Source organism: Lytechinus pictus, chromosome 13 (genome assembly GCF_037042905.1).
Source record: "Lytechinus pictus isolate F3 Inbred chromosome 13, Lp3.0, whole genome shotgun sequence".
NCBI lineage: Eukaryota > Metazoa > Echinodermata > Echinoidea > Temnopleuroida > Toxopneustidae > Lytechinus > Lytechinus pictus.
This window is the reverse complement of record NC_087257.1, coordinates 26,909,159-26,933,695: the sequence shown is the minus strand read 5'-3', so window position 1 is coordinate 26,933,695 and position 24,537 is coordinate 26,909,159. Positions and strand designations below refer to the sequence as shown.

General features: G+C 34.5%; 1 protein-coding gene across 1 annotated transcript in view; it reads left to right on the top strand.

Annotated features, from left to right (window-relative positions):
• Window positions 1-24,537, top strand: part of LOC129274247 (uncharacterized) — a 169,005-nt gene that overhangs the window by 119,675 nt on the left and 24,793 nt on the right. The window contains exons 38-62 of the mRNA XM_064108955.1: window positions 3,579-3,653; window positions 4,362-4,478; window positions 5,677-5,739; window positions 5,876-5,959; window positions 6,497-6,613; window positions 7,118-7,180; window positions 7,317-7,400; window positions 7,937-8,053; window positions 8,553-8,615; window positions 8,752-8,835; window positions 9,375-9,491; window positions 10,023-10,085; window positions 10,356-10,579; window positions 11,158-11,290; window positions 11,754-11,825; window positions 13,190-13,213; window positions 14,427-14,477; window positions 15,194-15,417; window positions 16,148-16,280; window positions 17,004-17,072; window positions 18,301-18,360; window positions 19,338-19,517; window positions 20,179-20,241; window positions 23,360-23,583; window positions 24,186-24,318. Of these exons, the coding sequence (XP_063965025.1) occupies window positions 3,579-3,653; window positions 4,362-4,478; window positions 5,677-5,739; window positions 5,876-5,959; window positions 6,497-6,613; window positions 7,118-7,180; window positions 7,317-7,400; window positions 7,937-8,053; window positions 8,553-8,615; window positions 8,752-8,835; window positions 9,375-9,491; window positions 10,023-10,085; window positions 10,356-10,579; window positions 11,158-11,290; window positions 11,754-11,825; window positions 13,190-13,213; window positions 14,427-14,477; window positions 15,194-15,417; window positions 16,148-16,280; window positions 17,004-17,072; window positions 18,301-18,360; window positions 19,338-19,517; window positions 20,179-20,241; window positions 23,360-23,583; window positions 24,186-24,318 (2,637 nt within the window). The remainder of the gene's footprint in view (window positions 1-3,578; window positions 3,654-4,361; window positions 4,479-5,676; window positions 5,740-5,875; window positions 5,960-6,496; window positions 6,614-7,117; window positions 7,181-7,316; window positions 7,401-7,936; window positions 8,054-8,552; window positions 8,616-8,751; window positions 8,836-9,374; window positions 9,492-10,022; window positions 10,086-10,355; window positions 10,580-11,157; window positions 11,291-11,753; window positions 11,826-13,189; window positions 13,214-14,426; window positions 14,478-15,193; window positions 15,418-16,147; window positions 16,281-17,003; window positions 17,073-18,300; window positions 18,361-19,337; window positions 19,518-20,178; window positions 20,242-23,359; window positions 23,584-24,185; window positions 24,319-24,537) is intronic.

Here is a 24,537-nt window from a genome sequence, read left to right as displayed (position 1 = left end):
TGACCCGGAGGAGACAAAGCATTGGAGGGGCACAGCATTGTTCACAAACAATACAGTGCCCCTCCAATCATTGTCTCCTCTGGGTCACGGTCCGCCACTGCACCAGACACAGGGGATGGCATTTTACTGTTTGCAAGATAACAGGTATGGGGAATTATTTTATTGCCCAAGCATTAACCATCCGCATCTCAGAAACAGGACTAGGCATTGCAGGTTAGCTGTACTGAATGACACATGTTAAAGTTGAATTAAGAAGACGATTCCAAATATTGAGATATTTACATTAATAGCAACCTATTACAACCCCCCAAACACTAAGAGGTGATTCGACCCCCCATTTTCTTTTTTTTAAATAGTGAATTTGAACGATTTATCCCTACCCATTTTCCTTGAGTTCGCTCCTGCAATGCCTACCGAGACGGGTGTTCTTTGACTGTGACGTCACGGGGGGTATTCGGTCCCGGTGTAGTAAACAAGGCAGTGCCGTTTTGTGTACTATGCACGTACGCCTTCATATTTACTTGTGTGTCAAAACTTCATTTTATCGCTATTGATTTTATGTGAACGATACTGAAAGGAAGTAATAATTATTTAAAGACATATAGTCAATAATATGTCCCTACATTGTTAAAACTGTTCTTCTTTGTTGCGATTTTAGACGATTTTAATGCCTTGTTTTCGTTCGGGACTGTGTCCGTGGCGAAACAAGTCATAATGGAATAAACTGCAGTTGAAGTTGTATCTGCGATCCGGAGAACTTGCAAAGAGGAAATTAGTAAAAGTATATTTATGGCCGTACTATTATTCCAAATATGTAAATTCCCTCAGAATGATACCATAGACCCGAAAGGAATAATTTCAAGGCGAATAATATGAAATTTGATCGAGATCTTTTCACCAGTCGATAACGTAGCAGACGTGTTATTACGACATATTTATCCGCGTGTGACGCGGCTCTTGCAAAAAACACAGTTGGTTGCGGAATTGCTTTGTGCCGACCGGCCGCCCGCTCCGGCTCAGCTAGCCGTCGAGCTACCGTACCGCATACCTTTCTTGCTGTCTTCAACTCACTTGCGAATTGCGTTTGTATGTGTGACGATGACCTCTAGCGTAATTAAATATAGAAAACAACTCGGAAGGCCGAGAAGAACAGTACGTTTGATTCAAGATTGTTCTGTGGAATGAGCTATGAGTGGAAATGATCCAGAGGATATAAAAATGGAGTCAAAGACAAAAGGAAAGAAGAAAAAGACGCCAGGGGATCGCTGCATGGTCATGAACTGCGGGTCGACATACCGGTACCAGACCATGCAGTACAGTACACTCAATGCGTGGGTGTTGTGTGTATTGTATAGGCGTGCAGAGCTGAGCTAGCCGCTGGAATTACTTTCCAGCTTCTCACTTGATGGAACATCGTGATAGAATAAATGAAAAATAGTGAAAATATCATTCAATAACTCACTTTTTGCAATCTTACATCATGATTTAAGAGTTCATGATAGTTATTCATACTGTTTTTTATACAGGGAAAGTAAAGATTTGTACATATGATTCCTATTTGTTTGATTTGAGTTGCTTTGAAAAAAAATTGTAAAATAATCTTTCTCTCTCTGCATAGCATATCTGTATTACATCCGGACAACTCTTATACTAAATTCCCCCCCCCCCCCCCCCCCGGTGACGTCACACTCAGAGTGATTTTTCTGTACACTCGTCTCTCGGGCTCTGACAGGTGGCTAATTTCATAGACTTTCAAAGCAAAATATCGAGAAGGCAGAGATTTTTTGTGACATGCTATCTGTTTGAACAACTGATATATACTATATATTGTGTGTGGAACCCATATTTATGGAAACTCACCCCCTTCTTAATTCAACTTTAACCATATTTCTCTCTGTGATAAAGGCCATAACTCATTTTTTTGGAACATAAATCTTTAGTATACCAGAAATTCTGAAAGCACGTAAGTTATGTTTTTTTGTAATTTGAGTGGACGATAAAAATTGATAAATTTTTATATGAATCAGCCAAAAATCAGACAAAAAATTAATAACATTTGGTAAAAGTAAACAAATTATCTTGTTGAAAATCTCCTACTATACAGTGTGTATCAAAAAAACGGGACATATTTAAAAAGTATAAAATTTTGGTTTCAAATTGTGATCTCTATATTTTGGTGTCAATAGGTGCTCTGAAGTATTTCCCTTTAAATGCCATTAAAATAATTTAGTTTCGTTCATGCTTGAGCGAACAGGGAATGTTTTTGTCGGGGGTTAAAAAAGAGAATTGTGCCAAAATGGCATAAAATGATAAAGATGATGGTCAGACTTCTTGCTAATCAGCAGACTTTCTCTTAATCTTTTCATTATCTTTGCCAAAATTTTCGAATTATGCGGTCAAAATGCATTTCAAAATCTTCTTATTTGCTTGAATAGTTCTGTTGCTGTTCCTTTTTAATATGTTCTCTTTTAGCTTTGAATATTCCTTCTTTAGGCAAGAACAATTTTTTTTAAACCGAAGTATGGGAGAGCGTGTTTTTTTTTCAATTCCTTTCATTGTGTGCTACAAAGGTTATGGTGCCTTTGTACAGTGGCATACTGATGGGTGGGGGCTCGGGGTGATCCCCCCCCCCCCCCAATAAAAAATCATGACCAAGAAAAAAAGTGAAAAGGAAAATAACAGAAAACATAGAAATTGAAATATGATATCATTTACTGAATATTATGTCAAAATCACAAAATTTGATATTTTGATAAAAAAGTGGAAATTTTGCTTGCTCCTTTCACAACCTTTTAATATATTTTACCCGATCTGCCATATCTTGCTCCTTCAAAATTGACTCAATACACCATTGCCATTGAAAGACACAAATCCTTTCCTGTTTGTCCTGTCAGGCACATAATTAAACTTTGTGAATGATTCAAAATCCCCTTGAAAATAGGATTCATGTCTTTTATAGGTACCATAACATAATTTGTTTCACATACCAGTAATAAAAGGATTTGAATAATTACAAATTCTCCCAATTGATAATGCAAATCTTCGTACATAGGTTGACAAAAAGTCTTCTTTTCTTACTTATTAAGGAAAATTCAAAGGTAAAAGAAGTTTAAATGAAAAACAAAATAATTCAGGTAAATAAATAATTTTGTAAATAAGATTTGACAGCATAATTCGAAAATTATGGCAAAGAAAATGAAAAGATGAAGAGGAAGTGTGCTGATTAGCCAAAAGTCTAATCATCAAATTTCTCATTTCTGCCATTTTGGCGCAAGCCTCTTTTTGAACCCCCGACAAAAACGTCCCGTGTTCACTCATGCATGAACAAAATTAATTTTTTTAAATGGCATTTCAAAGATAAGACATCAGAGCATCTATTAACATAAAAATATAGATATAATGATTTGAAGCAAATTTTTTATAGACTTTTCAAAACTATCCCGTTTTTTATACGCACTGTAGAAATAAAAAGGAATTTCCCACATTGTTGGAATAGTTACTCGTGTGGGACTATGTATTGTTTTTTTTCTATATTCAAATTCACTCCTTGATATGATTTTGTCTCATCCTCGATGCAGGTTCTCCTGAAGTAGTTGGTGTTGATGAGGCAGAAACAAACGAGGAGGAAATCATAAGTGGACCATCAGAAACAGGTAACCTTTTTTAACTCAGAAGGTGAAAATAGTTGTTAGGACATCGTGCTACAACTTTAAATGCAAACAAAATGTTTAACAAAAATCTGGAAAATGCTCCACGCAATTTCAGTTTCAGCAAGGAACCAAATTTTCATTGTATTTATGCATGAAATTAATTTTTTGAAGAATGGTCTGACAGTTATTATGCTATTACAATAGGTTGCATTACTCCAGAACTATGTAACTATGCATCATGAACTTGGGTTACAAGTAGGGTGAGACTTGTAATAAATAAGATGTGTTGGTGGCTGTGCATTGTGAATTTGGGAAAGTGTTCATTATGTCCCCCCCCCCCATATTTTTAAACGCAAAAAAATGACTCCCTAGTTTTTTGCTGAAAACTATAACTTTACATTTAAATTTCAGTAAATTTATTTGGCAGCCATCTTCTTCCACCTATCAAATAACACAATAATAATTATGATAATAATGATAAAAATAATGATAATAATCTAAAAATTGTATAAAAAATCGATAAATGAAATCGATAAATACATGGAAATTGGACAAATTGACAATACAAATTACACAAACAGTAATCTATAAGTTGGAAGTCAAAGTTACATGTTTAATTTCAATTATATGATGTAATTTTATTAGAGAATGGCATTTTGAAAAAAGGTGATGATTTATTGTTGTCATCCTTATATCATACTTTTAACACAGTCTCGAGTTTGGAGGAATCTGAAGAAGAGATCGTTGTAGGGAATGAGGGAAACACTATAGATGTTGTTGGAAGCCCTGGAAATCAAGTTGACACAACTGAAGAATCTGCAAGTGAAGGTAATTATAATAATATCAGTGTTAAAAGTTTAAACCTTATGTAGCTGGTTATTTGGACACATCTCACAGCCGGGGCCATCTTTTGCCATCGATTGTGAACCCAACATATATCAGTTTATTGTTTTGCCTGCATAGCAGAGCGAGAGTATAGGCACCGCTTTTCCGACGGCGGCAGCTTCAACATTGAAATCTTAACCATGTTTAAGTTCTTTAAATGTCATCATAACTTAAAAAGTATAGAGACCTAGTTCATGAAACTTGAACATAAGAGGTAAGTAAGTATTACCGAATATCCTTTCTGAGTTTTCAGGTCACATGACTAAGGTCAAAGGTCATTTAGGGTCAATGAACTTAGACCATGTTGGGGAATCAATGTTGAAATCTTAACCAAGGTTAAGTTTTTGAAATGTCATCATAACTTAGAAAGTATATGGACCTAGTTCATAAAACGTAGATATAAGGGTAATTGTGTATCACTAAAGATCCTTCCTGAGTTTCAGGTCACATGACCAAGGTCAAAGGTCACTTAGGGTCAATGAACTTTGGCCATGTTGGGGGTATTTGTGGAATTATCATAACTGAAATTTTATAGATCTAGTTCATGAAACTTGGACATAAGAGCAATGAAGTATCCCTGAACATCCTGTGCAAGTTTCAGGTCATATGACCAAGGTCTAAGGTCATTTAGGGTCAATGAACTTTGGTAGTGTTGGGGGTATTTGTGGAATTGTCATCATAACTTAAAATAATTCATGATCTAGTTCATGAAACTTGGACATAAGAGCAATCAAGAATTCCTAAATATCCTTTGCGAGTTTCAGGTCACATGACTAAGATCAAAAGTCATTTAAGGTAATTGAACTTTGGCCATGTTGGGGATATTTGTTGAATTGAGATCATAAATTAGAAAGTTTATGGATCTAATTCATAAAACATAGACATAAGGGTAATCAAGTGTGAATGATTGTTTTTCACACGTCTTAGGTCACATAACCTACCGTGTCCCATGGATGTATTTTCTACATAAGTAAAAAGAGAAGCCAGGTTAACCATTGACCATTAACAGACAAGCTAAATAAATTCCAGTTTGGAACCACTCTTATTGATATTATCATTGTAATCATTATTCCTCTTTTCATAGTGGTAATAGTAACGTGTGGCCTACATCTATTCTTATTCTCCTTGTCCTATATGTTAGCTGGAGATGCTGATGTAGCACCAACAAGACAACGAGGGAATAGAGTTCAGCAGTCTTCTTCAGGTAAGAATGAATCCATTGCAATTCAAAAAGGTATCATCAACTGGTCTCAATTTCATCAAGGATTTTCAGTTGTGGTAACTTTATCAGTAAATTTCAAGTTTGTCTAATAATACCACTTTCTTTATTTTCATTTCAGAATCATCAGAATCTCTTGAATTAGTTGACGTTAGTGAGGAAGATTCAAATGAGGTTGACATTCAGAATGGACCATCACAATCAGGTAGCCTTCCACTGTAATTCAGAAAGTAACAATAATGATAATGGCTGCATGTCATAACAACATCACTGTTGATCAAGATAAAAAGTTTACTCTCCAAGAATGATATGTGGAAAAGACTCCATATCATGATATCTATTGTCATGGACCAACTACAGATGGACACTCATTGAATAGTCAATGAATTCACTAACATGTGACTGTCATTGTGCTCTGAATAACATTCTCTTCATATTTTTCTACTTTCATCCTACCGTATTCCGCCGTCAATAAGGTCATGAGTTAAAGAAGCAGTTCATGATTAGACATTGATAATGCACAAACTGTATTTTATTTGGGAAAATGTATGCATATTTTAAGATAGAGGCAACATTGTGATTGATTGCCCAGTATTTATAATCTCATTTTCCTCCTCTTATTCCAGAGATTCATGGCTCATATCGTGTAGTGAGTGTTTATTTCCCAATGTTATTGAGGTCATTAAGTTCGTGCGGAAATGTGCGGATCAAATCATAATAATTCTATAATTTTTATATACAGTATCTGTATCTGAGGAATCAGAAGAAGGAAGTCTAGAACAAAATGGGGATAACACTGTAGAAGCTGGTGAAAACCCTGGAAGTGAGGTTGAAACAGTTGAAGACACTACCTCTCAAGGTACACTACAATCTCAGTGTAATGTCACAATCATACCAATTTAATTAACTCCAAACCAGCCAACGGTGTAACATTTGAAATAGTTTGATAGATTTTATGGGTCTGGATTCATCTTTTTTATGTGGCCAAGGTAGCGCTACAAGGGGTAGACAGACTACTTTTGCTTTTTGATTTTCAAAGCAGTGAAAGAAACAACAAAAGAGAAAAGAGAGGTCTAGGTTGTAGGCCTCTATAATACCAATTAATTCAATACAGGGCATCATTTTCAAGTCGTGTATATCCCCCCCCCCCCCCCAGCGTTAAAAATAACCTACTGTGTTCCATGGATGTATTTTCTACGTAATAAGCAAAAAAAGGTAGGTTAAGCATTGGCCATTTTCAGACAAGCTTGATCTCACACATGTGGAGTTATAAATTCCAAATCAATATTACTCTTCTGCTAGTGGTAATGGTAATGTGTAAGCTACATAGATCTATTCTTATTCTCTTTGTCCTATATATTAGCTGGAGATGCTGATGTAGCACCAACAAGACTACGAGGGAATAGAGTACAGCAGTCTTCTTCAGGTAAGAATGAATCCATTGCAATTCAAAAAGCTATCATCAACTGGTCTCAATTTCATCAAGGATTTTCAGTTGTGGTAACTTTATCAGTAAATTTCAAGTTTGTCTAATAATACCACTTTCTTTATTTTCATTTCAGAATCATCAGAATCTCTTGAATTAGTTGACGTTAGTGAGGAAGATTCAAATGAGGTTGACATTCAGAATGGACCATCACAATCAGGTAGCCTTCCACTGTAATTCAGAAAGTAACAATAATGATAATGGCTGCATGTCATAACAACATCACTGTTGATCAAGATAAAAAGTTTACTCTCCAAGAATGATATGTGGAAAAGACTCCATATCATGATATCTATTGTCATGGACCAACTACAGATGGACACTCATTGAATAGTCAATGAATTCACTAACATGTGACTGTCATTGTGCTCTGAATAACATTCTCTTCATATTTTTCTACTTTCATCCTACCGTATTCCGCCGTCAATAAGGTCATGAGTTAAAGAAGCAGTTCATGATTAGACATTGATAATACACAAACTGTATTTTATTTGGGAAAATGTACGCATATTTTAAGATAGAGGCAATATTGTGATTGATTGCCTATTATTTATAATCTCATTTTCCTCCTCTTATTCCAGAGATTCATGGCTCATATCGTGTAGAGAGTGTTTATTTCTAATGTTATTGAGGTCATTAAGTTCGTGCGGAAATGTGCGGATCAAATCATAATAATTCTATAATTTTTATATACAGTATCTGTATCTGAGGAATCAGAAGAAGATGTTCTAGAACAAAATGGGGATAACACTGTAGAAGCTGGTGAAAACCCTGGAAGTGAGGTTGAAACAGTTGAAGACACTACCTCTCAAGGTACACTACAATCTCAGTGTAATGTCACAATCATACCAATTTAATCAACTCCAAACCAGCCAACGGTGTAACATTTGAAATAGTTTGATAGATTTTATGGGTCTGGATTCATCTTTTTTATGTGGCCAAGGTAGCGCTACAAGGGGTAGACAGACTACTTTTGCTTTTTGATTTTCAAAGCAGTGAAAGAAACAACAAAAGAGAAAAGAGAGGTCTAGGTTGTAGGCCTCTATAATACCAATTAATTCAATACAGGGCATCATTTTCAAGTCGTGTATATCCCCCCCCCTAGCGTTAAAAATAACCTACTGTGTTCCATGGATGTATTTTCTACGTAATAAGCAAAAAAAGGTAGGTTAAGCATTGGCCATTTTCAGACAAGCTTGATCTCACACATGTGGAGTTATAAATTCCAAATCAATATTACTCTTCTGCTAGTGGTAATGGTAATGTGTAAGCTACATAGATCTATTCTTATTCTCTTTGTCCTATATATTAGCTGGAGATGCTGATGTAGCACCAACAAGACTACGAGGGAATAGAGTACAGCAGTCTTCTTCAGGTAAGAATGAATCCATTGCAATTCAAAAAGGTATCATCAACTGGTCTCAATTTCATCAAGAATTTTCAATTGTGGTATCTTTGTCAGTAAATTTCAAGTTTGTCTAATAATACCACTTTCTTTATTTTCATTTCAGAATCATCAGAATCTCTTGAATTAGTTGACGTTAGTGAGGAAGATTCAAATGAGGTTGACATTCAAAATGGACCATCACAATCAGGTAGCCTTCCACTGTAATTCAGAAAGTGACAATAATGATAATGGCTCCATGTCATAACAACATCACTGTTGATCAAGATAAAAAGTTTACTCTCCAAGAATGATATGTGGAAAAGACTCCATATCATGATATCTATTGTCATGGACCTACTACAGATGGACACTCATCGAATAGTCAATGGATTCACTAACATGTGACTGTCATTGTGCTCTGAATAACATTCTCTTCATATTTTTCTACTTTCATCCTACCGTATTCCGCCGTCAATAAGGTCATGAGTTAAAGAAGCAGTTCATGATTAGACATTGATATTGCGCAAACTGTATTTTATTTGGGAAAATGTATGCATATTTTAAGATAGAGGCAATATTTTGATTGATTGCCTATTATTTATAATATCATTTTCTCCTAATATTCCAGAGATACATGGCTCATATCTTGTAGAGAGCGTTTATTTCTCAATATTATTGAGGTCATTATGTGCGTGTGGAAGTGTGCGGATCAAATTATGATAATTCTTCTATAATTTGTATATACAGTATCTGGATCTGATGAATCAGAAGAAGGAAGTCTAGAACAAAATGGGGATAACACTGTAGAAGCTGGTGAAAACCCTGGAAGTGAAGTTGAAACAGTTGAAGACACTACCTTTGAAGGTATACTAGAATCTCAGTTTAATGCCACAATCATACTAATTTAATCAACTCCAAGCCAGCCAATGATGTAACATTTGAAATAGTTTGATAGATTTTATGGGTCTGGAGTCCTCTTTGTTGGTGTGGCCAAGATAGCGCTACAAGGGGAGATAGTCAACTTTTCCTTTCTGATTTTCAAAGCAGTGAGAGAAACAAGAAAAGAGAAGAGAGTGGTCTAGGTTGTATGACTCTATAATACCAATTATTTAATACAGGGCATCAACCCTAAGTTGTCTATCCCCCCTTACCCAAGATTAAAATAACCTACTGTGTTCCATGGATGTATTTTCTACATAAAGATAAAAGACAAGGAAGGTTAAACATTGGCCATTTACAGACAAGCTTGATCTGACACTTGTGGAGGCATAAATTCCAGTTTGGATCCAATCTTATTGATTGTTATTATCATTGTAATCAATATTCCTCTTCTTATAATGGTAATGGTAATGTGTGACCTACATCTATTCTTATTCTCTTTGTCCTATATGTTAGCTGGAGATGCTGATTTAGCACCAACAAGACAACGAGGGGATAGAGTGCAGGAGTCTTCTTCAGGTAAGAATGAATCTTGCGGTTCAAAAAAAGTATCATCAACTGGTCTTAATTTCACAAAGATGCGCAAGACTTGAAAGTAAAAAGTCAGTGAGTGGCGCGGTCAAAAAAAATTGCGCGGCGGCGTTGTGACGAAATTTGTCCAGTTTCTGGACCTGGCGAATAAGAAGTTGGAGTTTTAGAGCAAAATGGGGAAAATACTGTAGAAACTGTTATGTCAGATTTCCCAGAAATTATTACATTGATAACAATCTTACCTCTGCCCAATTTCAGGACTGAGTATAGTTCCAGGGACAGTGTGCGAGTTGACACCCGAAGATAATGTCATTCAAATGGAACTAGATGATGTTTCAACAGTAGAGGGATTGAAAATCATCCCCAGTGATTCTTCAGACATCATATCTGGATTTCTCTTCCAGTATAGCCGGAATTGCTTAGCTGATGAAGAGGATGAGGAAGACTGGATCTTTGTAGAAGACGATCGTGAAGAGCCAGAGGTGACCAACTTTTGCATTAGCCAACTGTTACTATTTTTGGAAGTTTTTTTTTTTACCTCCTGGAACACATGGTTTTTCAAAGATTCCCCTTTTTTCAATGCAAATTTAATGTTAAAGTTGCAACTTCTGTAAAGATTCATACTTTTTACTTCATTCAATTGGATTTCTGGTCTTAGAAGGTTGACAACAATGCTTATGATGTTTTATAATGCATGGTAGTCTTTTATCGATTTTCATGTTTTATTATGTCCATTCATGTTCCCTTTGGCATAAACAACAGCCAACCAGTCTTTTTCATACCTAGTATTCCGTCAGTTTGACAAAATCAATGATGACAAACTTTCCTCATAATAATTACCTGATTGTTGTACGGTATTATAAAAATTCTGTTACTCCTTTTTTAATTGCGGTATTTTAGAGTCCAGAATTCTGTTATTCAATATGGTAGCTTTCCTGTAGTGCGTTCACTACTAAGAGTTCAGTTACATTAATAGTCCATAATAAAATTTTTTTAATGGCTATCATGTTATGCACGTCCAATTTCATTTCAATATATCCTCTTTATTTTGTGTTAACAGTGCTTTATTGGTAATATCGACGGCTCTGCTATGACTGCAAGGCTTGATGAGGTTGAAGGTTGTAGTTTCAGAATCTATGCAAGTGTCGAAGTAGCCTGTAGGGTTACCTTTGAACTTGTTGTAAAGGAGACTGGTAAGTTTTGCATAGATATCTGCATTCTACTAAGCATGCTGACATTGATGATTAATTGTAAAAGATTGTGTGTGTATTATGCGTACAGGTGTGAAGTGTGTATGTGCAAGTTGGCACATGTATGTTCACATAACTATGTACTATATATATATTTTCATTTGCTTAAGATTAGGGGGAAGGGCTCTCACTTCCCTACAGCTGCACCCTGAAACAGAAACAAAGAAATAAAAAAAAAGAACAAGAAAATGGAAACAAGGAAAGAAAGAAGGGAATGAGAAGAAATGAATAACGAAAACAAGAAAAAAAAGAAAGAAAATGGAGTAGGATAATTTTTATACTATGCTGAAATCATGGAAAAATATTTGCTAAAGTATTATATTCTCAAGCACCACAAAAATATATCCTTATGAAACAGGAAAAAACTATGCAATCATTTCTTCTTGTTTTATCAATTATTTTATAGAAGGACAGTCGAGACAACGTTCTTCGTCTACTCGAAGATGCGGTGGGTCCCGAGCAGGACGTGATTATATACGTAAGTCGTTTCGATTATACTTGATCAGGCAAAATTTCGCAGGTTATGGGCTATTTTTTTACTTTACAAACATTACACATCATTAAGGGCATTAGTAGGAATTACACTCACAAGGTACATTTGGAACAGTTCTAAAGTGCCCAAGGCAGAGCTGAGGGCATTTGGACTGTTTCAAAGGTAACTAGTGTGTGAAATTATATTATCCTAGCAAAATGATGCATATTAAGCATTATATGAGACTATGACATGTAATCTGTTCTTTGATATACTTTCCTCATCTAGAATAATGACCTAGCTGTCCATAGTAGTACCAGTATCAGTATCAGTAGTACCAGTTATTGGCAAATTTACCTTTTAGCTGAAATGATTTTTTAGTGATGTGATAGATTTCAGTCACACATTCATACCACTATTTTAAACAAAATATCTAAAAGTCACAAGATATTTCAGATATCTAAAATACTAAAATAAATAATGTACTATTGAAGAAGTCACTTCAGTTACATGTAGGTTAGGGCTCTACCAGCAGACCCTGCGTAACATCATATGTTATTATATCCCTTACTGAAAATTTGTTGCTACAGGTAAAAATGCAATGCTAGCTGAATCACTAACTCTCAGATAAGTAAATGTCAATATGAAATTGCATCTTGCTTGCTTATAACAAATCTGTATGCTGAAAATAAAATGAATGATGGCCATCATTCTAACATCGAATGATTCGGACTGCTTAATTTTAGTTCAGCAGGGTTAGTTCACAAACTTCACAACCGGTAAGTGGAATTATGCCGGCGGTAGCCAAGAGCAGTCTATTCAGGAACCAGCTAGCCGATGGTGAGCCAGTTTTGCTTAGATTAGAGCTAAGCCGATCTAGATTTTGTCCAGATCATGGAGATGGGTCAATTAGGACTAGGTTACCAACAAATTTTGTTCAAACTTTAATATGGATGGGATATAAAACAAATATACCGCACGTTTCTTTCGAAAGTGTAATGGAAATATTTCATCCTCGGTTGGTCGGGCAATGTTACTATACTCCCTTGAGGCTTGCGCCTCTCTGGGAAAAATAGTAATTGCCGAACCAACCTCGATTAAAAATATTTCCACTATACTTTCTCAAACCCGTTATATTTGTATATTATTACCCTTCTCTAAGCTATCTACTGAGTGCCTAGCAAGAAGGCAGAAGGTTCCATTTTTATAATTCTTTGGTGTGACTCGGCCAGGGAGCAAACCCACAACCTCAGATTAAAAGATGAGCACTATACCACAAAGCCACCATATCTGGTTTAATCCCTAAATTCTATTGGAAAATTCTATTTTTATATTAACTTAAAGTTCCTAATTTATTCATCCCAATACAGGGTTCCAGAGGGATCGGGATGTAGGTGAGATTGAAGTTTGCTTTTTCATTATTCATTTCAGAGAAGAAGATTTTTCTAATCTCTATAGTTTTTCTTCATATCATTGATAATTATTAATAGGTTTATCTATGTGAAATTTTAATATTTTTCATGAATATTTATCATCAATGAAATGTTTTTATGATCGGATTTTTCTTATTTTTCATTTATAGAGAGTTTGATACCTTACTTTAATTAATTGCAGATTGAGATTACTATTTGATATTTGCTGATGAATATGAATCACTTGGCCTGAGCCCTGTAACACAATGATTAGCATTTGATATTATGGCTGTCTTTTGCATTTGATTACATTGACCATTGTGCAATCAAATGTACAAATTAAAAAGCTGCGTGCGCTATGAATGCCTAGCTTAGCCGTGTAATATAGGAGCGCCTTGAGCACCTAACAAGGTGGATATGTGCGCAATATAAATACCCTATATTATATTATTATTATTATTAGGATTACAATCAATCACTAAGTTTTGTGATAAGTGCCCCAGGGAATTATTTTTTCTCATGCACAACTTTACTTGTGATCCGGAAGATTGGTTATGAATAATAATTTCATGATTATATTATATTATATTATTTCATCTCTTGCAATTTATTTCATATGCAGCAGTCTAACTTTTATCACTTCTTTTTCTTCTTCTTCTACCTTTGAAAAGTTATGGATTTTTCAAAAGAAGAATGTAATGGAAATGATGATAACATTATATTGTTTAGAAAAGTTTGTTATGGTTCAGTTAAAAACAAATAAAAAAATTGTATTCTAGGCATTATCATTGCTTATTGAATTAACTCACTATGTGTTCTGGGGCCCATTGCAGAAAGAGTTGCGTTTAAACGCAAGTCCCAAATGCACGCTGTTGATTGGTTGAAAATCAAGTTGCGCATGATTTTTAGAGTTGCAATTGATTGCAACTCTTTCTGCAACGGCCCCCTGTATGTATTGAAATTCATTACATGTATGTATGTCTAGGTTGTTTTGATTAAACCGATTTGCATATTTTATATATGCTGTATAAATTTCTTTTCACAATCAGTGGAAAATGAGCACATTGTCAAGAACAATTAATGCTTGAAGTTATTCTTTTTCAAGTTTCTGATTATTTGTATTGAGTCAGTAATGCCTCTGAAAAACCCCTGCTTTGTCAAATAATTTATTTTTTGGTTCAATATTCTAATGCAGCTCGGGCTAGGACTAATCCCCGTAGACGTAATGGTCCTAGAAGTATTAATGGTAAGTATATCACAGAAAACCTATTTGGTTTATATTTGTAGTGCATTATTTCTTTTCCCTTTTCTTTCCATCTCATTTCTTTGTAATCGATTTTATCATGTAGCTAAGTAATGATAATACCCAGAAATAGTACATATTTTATATTCTTCTATGCTGCAAGTTTATACCTGTACTGGTATTGTTATTTAACCAATTGAAAGCTTAAAAACAATTTTAAAGGGGCCTTTGGTATATGACAAATTGATTTTTTTCCTGATTACAGTCATTTAATTAAAGGGCATGTGCATGGTTTCCTTTAGCAAGAAATTTACCCCCATTGTGTTGCATTCCACTTGGGCAAGATTAATTGATACCAAGCAGGATTAATAACCGCAGCTTGAGCTAAAGCTGGGGTAATGATAAATATTGTGCCTTTGAATAGATTATTTTTAGATAGATAGTGCTATGTAAATGCATATATTATAGTCATTTATTTTATTATTATTATCATTATCATTATTAATACTATATTATTATTATTATCAGTATTATTAAAGAGAGACCAATGGAAATTGTTATTTCAAATATCATCCCTAATATGAATCAGAGAGATTAAAAACAATTCTTAATGTGTCAAGGTATTCTTAATACCATAAGACAAAACACGCTACATGATTTTAATGGGGTTATTTTTCTTTCTTTTCTAAGTGACTGAAATCATATACATTTATACTCAGGATTAAACCTAATTGGAGGATCACAAACAGAATTGAGTTCTGATAACAGCGTTGTTGAAATCAACCTTGGTAAAGAATCATTGGTGAACGGAGTAGCCATTAAATCAAGCAGTGACTCGGATAAAATAAAGGAATTTTTACTACAGTACTGCCCCTCCTGCCCTGGTGAAGGTGAGAACGATGACGGTTGCAGCTATGTGACAGATGAAAATGGAAATCAAAAGGTAGTATAACTGCTATTTTATCATTTATCCTGTTCCATGATGAGTAAAACAGTACTTTCTTAACCTTATATAACATATTTCAAAATAAATCTTTAATGTGAAATGTTTGCACCTTTCCCTTTAATTATTATTTTTTTAGTCGCGGGCATATTTGACAAATTTTCATTTCAGGCACACTATTGAACTTTAGTGAAAAGTGAAAAGAGGAATTTTTAAAATGAAAATTCAGTTCTATTACAAAAGTTATATTATAAGTGTAATATCAGAAGGAATAACTAAATTAGCCCAAACTGGCTACATAATAAAAAAAATTTACAGAAGGGTAAACATAATTGCCAAAAACATAGTTATGATAAACATTTTAGGGGGATTTGGCCAAACAACAGAAGACGTAATCAATAACACTAAGTGATTGAATTGTCATTATATTGTAAAGGAGACCTTGAAATGTAGTATGTAGACCACTTTATGTTAACAGTAATATGAAATTGTGCTTATGTCTAACAAATTATTCACCCCACCATTCATTTACTTAAATAATTTAACTATCTTTTAATTGATTATTTGTCTTCACATTCATTACTTTGTTTACTAATTTCGTTTATTCACTTGTGTTTTATTGTTTATAATTTATTTTGTTTATTCCTTCTATATTTGTGTGAATTCTCACCGTTTCTAATTTTTGGTTTTTCTTTGTGTCTCCTTGTATATTTTAATCTATTGCACACAGGTGTTTATTGGCAATTCTGATGCGTCTCTAACGATTAGACAAGTCAATGAAATTAAAGGCTCTTGTTTCAGAATCTATGCAGTTGTGGAAGGATCCTGCAGCGTTACTGTGTCGCTTCTTGTAAAAGAAGAAGGTAATTAAATTAATCATATAAATAATCATGTAACAGATGGATTGTCTCTGTGATTAGTTGCATTACAGCACAGACTAAAATTATGACATATTGTCACAAGAGGGAAACAGCTGTACATAAGAAATCATGTATTTGCAAGATAGGAAGTCTTCATGAGGAAAAAATCATCATGAAAGGAGAAATACCCCAGTTTTGAAGCTACTATTTATCGTTTAACCCTGGCTTGCCTGCGGAGGTAAAAAGTTACATTAACCGCAGCCTGACGATCCCAGCAAACTCTTCTCGCCATCATTTTTATTTTCTTTGATAGTTTACTTATTTCTGGGTCGATTTTCTTCATTCGAAATTGAAAATAAATTAACATTGGATTTTGAAATACAATATATCTTTAATAACTTGATTAAATATTAAATAAAGCATTTTCATTTCAAAGGACCTACTGCAGGTAGAGCTGCTATTACGTAATATCACGGCTGCTGTTTATCGTTATAACCTTGTCTCGACGTTCAGGCTTGCCTGAGGATGTAAAATATTACAAAAGAGGCATTAAATTGGTCATGCGGGGTTGAAAAAGCTTCGAAATGAAATAACTTGGACCCTCTAACAACGTATATATATATATATATATATATATATATGTATATACCAGGATGTAAAATGCATTTCCTGCATTATCCTTTCCCTCCTCACTAATTCTGAAATTAATTTTTGTTTTGTTTGTAGAAGGTGAAGATCTTCCATCAGCTTCTACTAGACGATGCACCGGTTCTCGAGAGGGACGTGAATTCTTAAGTAAGTTTGCTATTCTTTGTTTTTCAGTGTTTGAACAAACTGCTATACACTGTCAAACAAGGCTAGACCACATAATGCACTTTAACACATTTTGATATTCGATGTCATGACGTTTCACTTGTTTATATTTTGTTTTGTAATTAAATTATGCATGTAATTGTTCCGATTGTCCAAACCTGCTGCTGAATTTGACTTTGTTATATGTTGCAGAATCTCAAAGATAAATATATACAATCTACCTTATCAGGTGTTATTAAATAATTTTTTTTTTCAAATTTCTCCAGCATTTTTTGTTTGTTTATTTTTAATTAATATAACTTTTGTATAGAACCTTGGATCTTCGAACTCTTTTATTAAAAGTTCAGTTGGACATTGCTCATCCATGGAAAAATTAATTCATTAGAACATTGTTCAGAATAGGATTGTGCCAGCTTTTCCAAGATGTGGTGTACAAGTAGCCCAATCCAACACACAATGGTGTATTCGCTAGACCGATGTGTTGGCTCAGTTGGTAGAGCATCCGCCTCACCACCAAGAGGTCAGGAGTTCAAGCCATGTCAAAAGATGTTAAAAGATGGGAGTAGCTGCTACCCTGTTTGGCAGATGGTGCACAGTCGATTGGGCAAAATGAGTTTTCAGAGTATTTTTGTCTCAGATTTCTATTTCAAACAATGAATCAATGAATTATGGATTTTCATTTTTTTCAATATTCTTGAAACTAAAGCATTACAGTCAATTCAGATTAACTCTCTATAAATCACTATACAGATATATGATGATTGATAACTAGTAGTAAGATAAGTTTTCTCTTTTCTTTTTTTTTATTATTTCATTCAAATATACATTTAACTCAGACAATCTATTCAGATGATTTAAAATGAAAGATAGGTTGTTAGGACAAAGCAACACCTCTGTTTATTCAATGCCTTGTTATTCAAGACTTTTCTGTTGATCATTCTGGAAACTGTTATGGTATTAATCCTTCATTCTAATCATTTTTCTTTCATTCTAAAAATTCATTCTAATTATTCAAAGTTGTCATATAACTGTATTTCATTCAGTGTGTGTATATTGTTTTAGGCCTACACTTTTTAAAAGTCTTACAAAGTCACCCTGCAATATCTATCAGGAATATGTAATGTATTTTCCTATTATGATATAATTTTGTATTCCTCCAGTATGACGTTTATTCATATGTCTGATATTCATTAAATTTTTAATTTTTTAGGTCGAAAAAGGGCCAACCGAGGCAGTCGAGGTCGATCTGGCAGTGGCGGAAGATTGAGAGGTAATTGAAATTAAGAGAAATTATCCGATCTGATGATATTCTATTAACGGTAAAACATCCAAGGAATAAATCCTACTTATTACCCATTCACTTTACCTGGGTCGAGTGCAGCCAATTTGTATGAATTTCTTCCTGAAGGAAATGAAAAGAAAACTTATTTACATGTTAAGCAATCACTTTATGGAGAGGGAAACTGTTAGATTTATAAAGGCTTTATTACTAAAATATGTTATTGAAATGCATTGGTTGTGTATTATGAATAGAAACATATTTCTGAAAGTTTTATTAGTAAAGTAAGTTATTGAAATCCAATGTTTATATGTTTTAATCATATCAGTCAAACGTTATGCTTTAGTTGAGGTTACACTTCTTTCCAACACTACAGTCAATGTGGAATGATAAGTTGTAGCATTTCTATCATTTTATGGAGATATTAGATTTGTGATAATGGCTCTTCAACATTATGCATTCAGTCCCTAAAGGTATCATTAATGTTCACAACGTATCCTCAATAGCCCAAAATGAAAGCTAATTTTGTTGTCAAATTCTATACAACAAACTTTGCAAAATTACAAGTATTAATGGCAATGAATTATTTATTTATGACTTTTCAGCATCCACTATCAGACACAAGTAATTGTGGGAAAGCAACAAAAAGTAGACTGAAAGGAGATTGTATTCCTTTAGAATGGTGCAGAGAAATGAAATGAAAATAGATAAAATCGTATTTGAAAATCACAAAGCATAAAGAAAACAAAATTGTAAATAAATCAAAAGGAAATTTAAAGAAGAATGTTATTTAAGTTTGAATCCATGAATTAAAGTGATTTCATATATTTGAATTGTGGGAACACAATTAAGTAGATTTAGTAAAACCAAATAAAATACAAGGGCATGACAGTCTAAATCCCTCAAATGCTATAACCCAGAGAGGTATGCCATATGAAAACTATTCTTTAAAATTTGTTATTCGTTAGGTAACCGCGATGAAGAAAGGGGTAATACCGAAATTGGTGAGCGTTCTTCTCGCATATCAGGAAGCAACCTTTACAACCGTGGCCAGGGCAGAAGGAATGGCCAAGGAAGGAGTGGTGGCAGCGATGGACGAATTCGCAGCAATGAAGGAGGACGCCAAGATGATGGGGACAATGACAACGGTGAGAATAACATAATTCAAGGTTTATCAAAAACATGAATCACAGCCACATTGCTGAATTGGTCATGTATACATAGTCTCATTACATATTTCAAACATTAAAATAGTCTCATTACATATTTCAAACATTAAAAATAAGCAACATTAATTTTGTGAATGCTGAGATAAGAAATATGAATGTAGTTATTAAGGCAAGATTACTTAGGCAATAAATGAATATGCATATAGGTAGGATAATGAGGAAGTGGTAAAATAAGAACAATGAAAACAAGATAAAGCAAGTTGTAAATTTTTTGGGGGGAAGGTAACCAGGCACTAATAGCATTTTATTTAGTAAAGGGCATCACATTTAAGTTGTTTTGCAACCAACCCCAACCCGATCCTTTCCCCAGTGATTAAGATACCCTACGGCATCCCATGTATGTAGTTTCTGAATAAATGTTCATCAAAGAGAAAACAAGAAAATGGAAAACAGGTTGAACATTTACAAACAAGCTTGATCTGGCAATGGTGGGGGGCATCACTTTAAGTTAAGAACCAAACTAATATCATTGTCATCATTATTATTACTTTACTTTTGTTATCATTATAATCATTATTGCTCTTCTTATAATGGTAACAAAAGACCTATCTATTCTTATTTACGTCATCATATATCTTAGTTGGAGATGCTGATAATGCGCCAACAAGAGAGCGGGAGGATAGAGTTCAGCAGGCTACTGCAGGTAAGAATAAATCCATTGTGATTAAAAATGGTATGATTAATTGGACCCCTGTTTCATAAAGAATTCACCATTGTGGTATTAATCAGTAAATTCCCAGTAATTCTACATCCACATCATCTATTTTCTGATTCATTTCCCCTCACTTAGTCTAATGCTAGTCCACCCTCATAACACTTAGTCAAAAAAAAAAAATCCTGTTGGGGTATCTTAATTTCTCAACTTTGTCTAATACCACTCAATCCATATGGTTAGATAAACTCTCTATTTTCATTTGACAAAGTAGAAAATAAAAAGTAGCCCAAGTGGAAATTAGATAAACTAGACTAATTGATAATTAGACTAAGTATATCTTAGACCATTGGAAAAGTAGATCTCCGCCGCTGATTGCGCAATTGCCGCAAAAATTTGCACGCGTGTAGTGCCGGATGTAAACTACAAGACTGTATAGTTAAATTTTTAAAAATTAAGTGTTTATATTTTTGTCTCGCCCACCAGAGGTGAAGGCGAGACTTAGGGATCCAAATGTCGTCCGTCCGTCACAAACCTTATGACACATAGCTCCACATCCGTAAGTCACTTTTCAACCAAACTTGCATGGTAGATGGACTAGGGGAACCTGCATGTTATGCTGCAGTCAGAGGTCACATGGTAAGGTCAAAGGTCATTTTCAGGTCAACGTTAAAGTTTACATGCAAGACTCTCTTATGACACCTAACTCTGCAACCGTAAGTAATTTTTCAATCAAACTTGGATGGTAGATGGACTCGGGGGACCTGTATGTTATGCTGCAGTCAGAGGTTGCATGGTAAGGTCAAAGGTCATTTTCAGGTCAACGTTAAAGTTTACATGCAAGACTCTCTTATGACACCTAACTCCGCAACCGTAAGTCACTTTTCAACAACCTGCATATTATGCTGCAGTCGGAGGTCACATGGTAAGGTCAAAGGTCATTTTCAGATCAACGTTAAAGTTTACATACAAGACTCTCTTATGACACCTAACTCCGCACCCGTAAGTCACTTTTCAACCAAACTTGGATGGTACATGTAGATGGACTCGGGGGACGTGCATGTTATGCTGCAGTCGGAGGTCACATTGTAAGGTCAAAGGTCATTTTCAGGTCAACGTTAAAGTTTACATGCAAGACTCTCTTATGACACCTAACTCCGCAACCGTAAGTCACTTTTCAACAACCTGCATATTATGCTGCAGTCGGAGGTCACATTGTAAGGTCAAAGGTCATTTTCAGGTCAACGTTAAAGTTTACATGCAAGGCTCTCTTATGACACCTAACTCCGCAACCGTAAGTCACTTTTCAACCAAACTTGGATGGTAGATGTACTTAGGCAACCTGCATATTATGCTGCAGTCGGAGGTCACATGGTAAGGTCATTTTTAGGTCAACATTAAAGTTTACATACAAGGCTCTTTATATGACAAGTGTTATTCCATGTCAGTCATTTCACAATGAAGTTTTGATACGATTCTGTTGCATGCCCTCGCAAATCATGATATTTCTGGTTATTTTCATGAGTGGGCGGGACACAAAATTGCTTTTGCCTTGTTTTATTAATTAATTATGCAAATAAGCATATGAAATTTGCCCTAAATTTTGTTTTTTGTGTATGTTTTTGCCTTTAACTCACTTTATATAGTAGAATGCTAATTTTTGGTGAGAGCATACATTTTTACATTTCTAACAAGTATCTACAAAAAAATTGCTAAAATATAATTAATTTCTTAATGTATTTCTATGGTTTTTTAAACCTTTTTTTTTATTGTTTTTTTTTCAAATCCCTGCTCTGCCATTATCTTCACTTAAACAAAAAAAGCATGAGAGTAATTTCTGTCTTCTATAACGGTCAGCCACTATGACTCATTAATCCAGATGTTAAATGTCTCATATTTAATTGGTTATATATACCAGCTTGGCATTGATACGGCTGAAAGTTGCTTTGCTGAGTTTTATACAGAAGTTACCTCAACCGAAACATTACAAAAATGATAGAAGTAGTTTATCAGATCTGTAGAGGAGCCAGTTGTGGCATCATTATCAACAAATATTTCACAAAGTTAAGTTCTTTCAGAGGTTTTGACAATTAATATAGAAATAAGAGGAAGACTATTTTATCATTGCTTTAGAAAAAAATGCCAAAGAAAAATGAGTTACATTTATTTATTTATTTTATTTATTACGTCTTATTTTACCAGGGTGACTCTGTCAGTGGTTCAAACACTGTTATACTTAGAGGCCCTGGAATACAATAAACAAAAATACATTAGAAAACAATTACAGAACATGCACATAAAACTTATTGTCATCTACATATAGTTCAGTGGAGTGGAATCAGCAACCACATGGTGTCAGGCACGTGAAATTGTTTATTGGTATACTAAAATTGGTTAGAAATATATATATGTAAGATATATTTTACTGTATTAGGTGAGTTAGTCATTTACTAAAGGAATTTCATGAGGGGTGTTACCTAGTTTTGGGTCACTTTCCAGAATCTTGCAGTAAATGTGTGTTTAGAAGGTGCCTGCCTTACATCATGCGGTAAACGATTCCACTCCACTGCACCAACATGGGAAAAAGCTTGTTTGCCAGAATTTGTTCTTGCTTTTGGTATCAAAAGTCCATCAGTTATTGCAACTCTGGTTCTGTAATTATGAATAGAATTCGCTTTGTCAAATAAATTGGTCAGGTATTTTGGTGCCTGACCATTTATAGCTTTGTATACTAGCTTACATCTTTGCATTTTCCACCGATTTTCAATTGATGTCCAGTTCAACTGACTCAAAACATAATGTGTGGAAGTACGTGTACCAACTCCAAGGACAATTCGTGCCATTCTTTTATGTTGTTTCACAAGTGACTCTTTGGTCACAATTGCACAATTTGACCAAGCAGTGCTGGAGTAGTCGAACAATGGCAATACCAGAGCATTTGCTAGCATCTTGATACTATCTAGTGGTAAAAATTGTTTCAATCTTCTCAATAGAGCTAATCTAGGTCCAATTTTTTTACTAACATGTTGTAAGTGATCCTTCCAATTTATATGTCAGATTTCCCATAAATTATTACATTGATAACAATCTTACCTCTTCCCAATTTCAGGGCTGAGTATAGTTCCAGGTACAGTGTGCGAACTGACGCCAGAGGACAATGTCATTCAAATGGAACTTGATGATGTTTCAACAGTAGAGGGATTGAAAATCATCCCCAGTGATTCTTCAGACATCATATCCGGATTTCTCTTTCAGTATAGCCGGAATTGTTTAGCTGATGAGGAGGATGAGGAAGACTGGATCTTTGTAGAAGACGACCGTAATGAGCCAGAGGTGACCAACTTTTGCATTAGCCAACTATTACTATTTCTGGAAGATTGTTATTTTTACCTCCTGGAACACATGGTTTTTCAAAGATTCCCCTTTTTTCAATGCAAATTTAATGTTAAAGTCGCAACTTCTGTAAAGATTCATACTTTTTACTTCATTCATTTGGGTTTCGGGTCTCAGAAGGTTGACAGCAATTCTTATGTTTTATAATGCACTGTAGTCCTTTATCGATTTCCATGTTTTATTATGTCTACTCATGTTTCCCCTTGTCATAAACAACAGCCAACCAGGCAGTCTCTTTCGTACCTACTATTCCTTTAGTTTTTCAAAATCAATGATGACAAATTTTCCTCATTTTAATTGCCTGATTATTATACGATATTGATAAAAATTCTGCTACTCCTTTTTTTAATTGTGATATTCCAGAATTCTGTCAACAATATTCATTTATGTTATTCAATATGGTAGCTCTCTTGTAGTGCGTTCACTACTAAGAGTTCAGATACTTTTGAACGATGTACTTTTAATAGTCAATATAATAATGGCTATCAGGTTATCCAATTCCAGTTTCATTTCAATTTATCCTCTTTATTTTGTGTTAACAGTGCTTTATCGGTAATATCGACGGCTCTGCTATGACTGCAAGGCTTGATGAGGTTGAAGGTTGTACTTTCAGAATCTACGCAAGTGTGGAAGTAGCCTGTAGGGTTACCTTTGAACTTATTCTGAAGGAGACTGGTAAGTATTGCATAGATATCTACATTCTACTAATCATGGTGACATCGATGATTGAATTTGAAAGATTGTGTGTGTATTATGCATACAGGTGTGAAGTGTGTATGTGCAAGTTGGTACATGTATGTTCGCATAACTATGTACTCTATTACTCTATATGCATGTATGTATATATATATTTTCATTTGATTAGGGGGAAGGGCTCTCACTTCCCAACAGCCG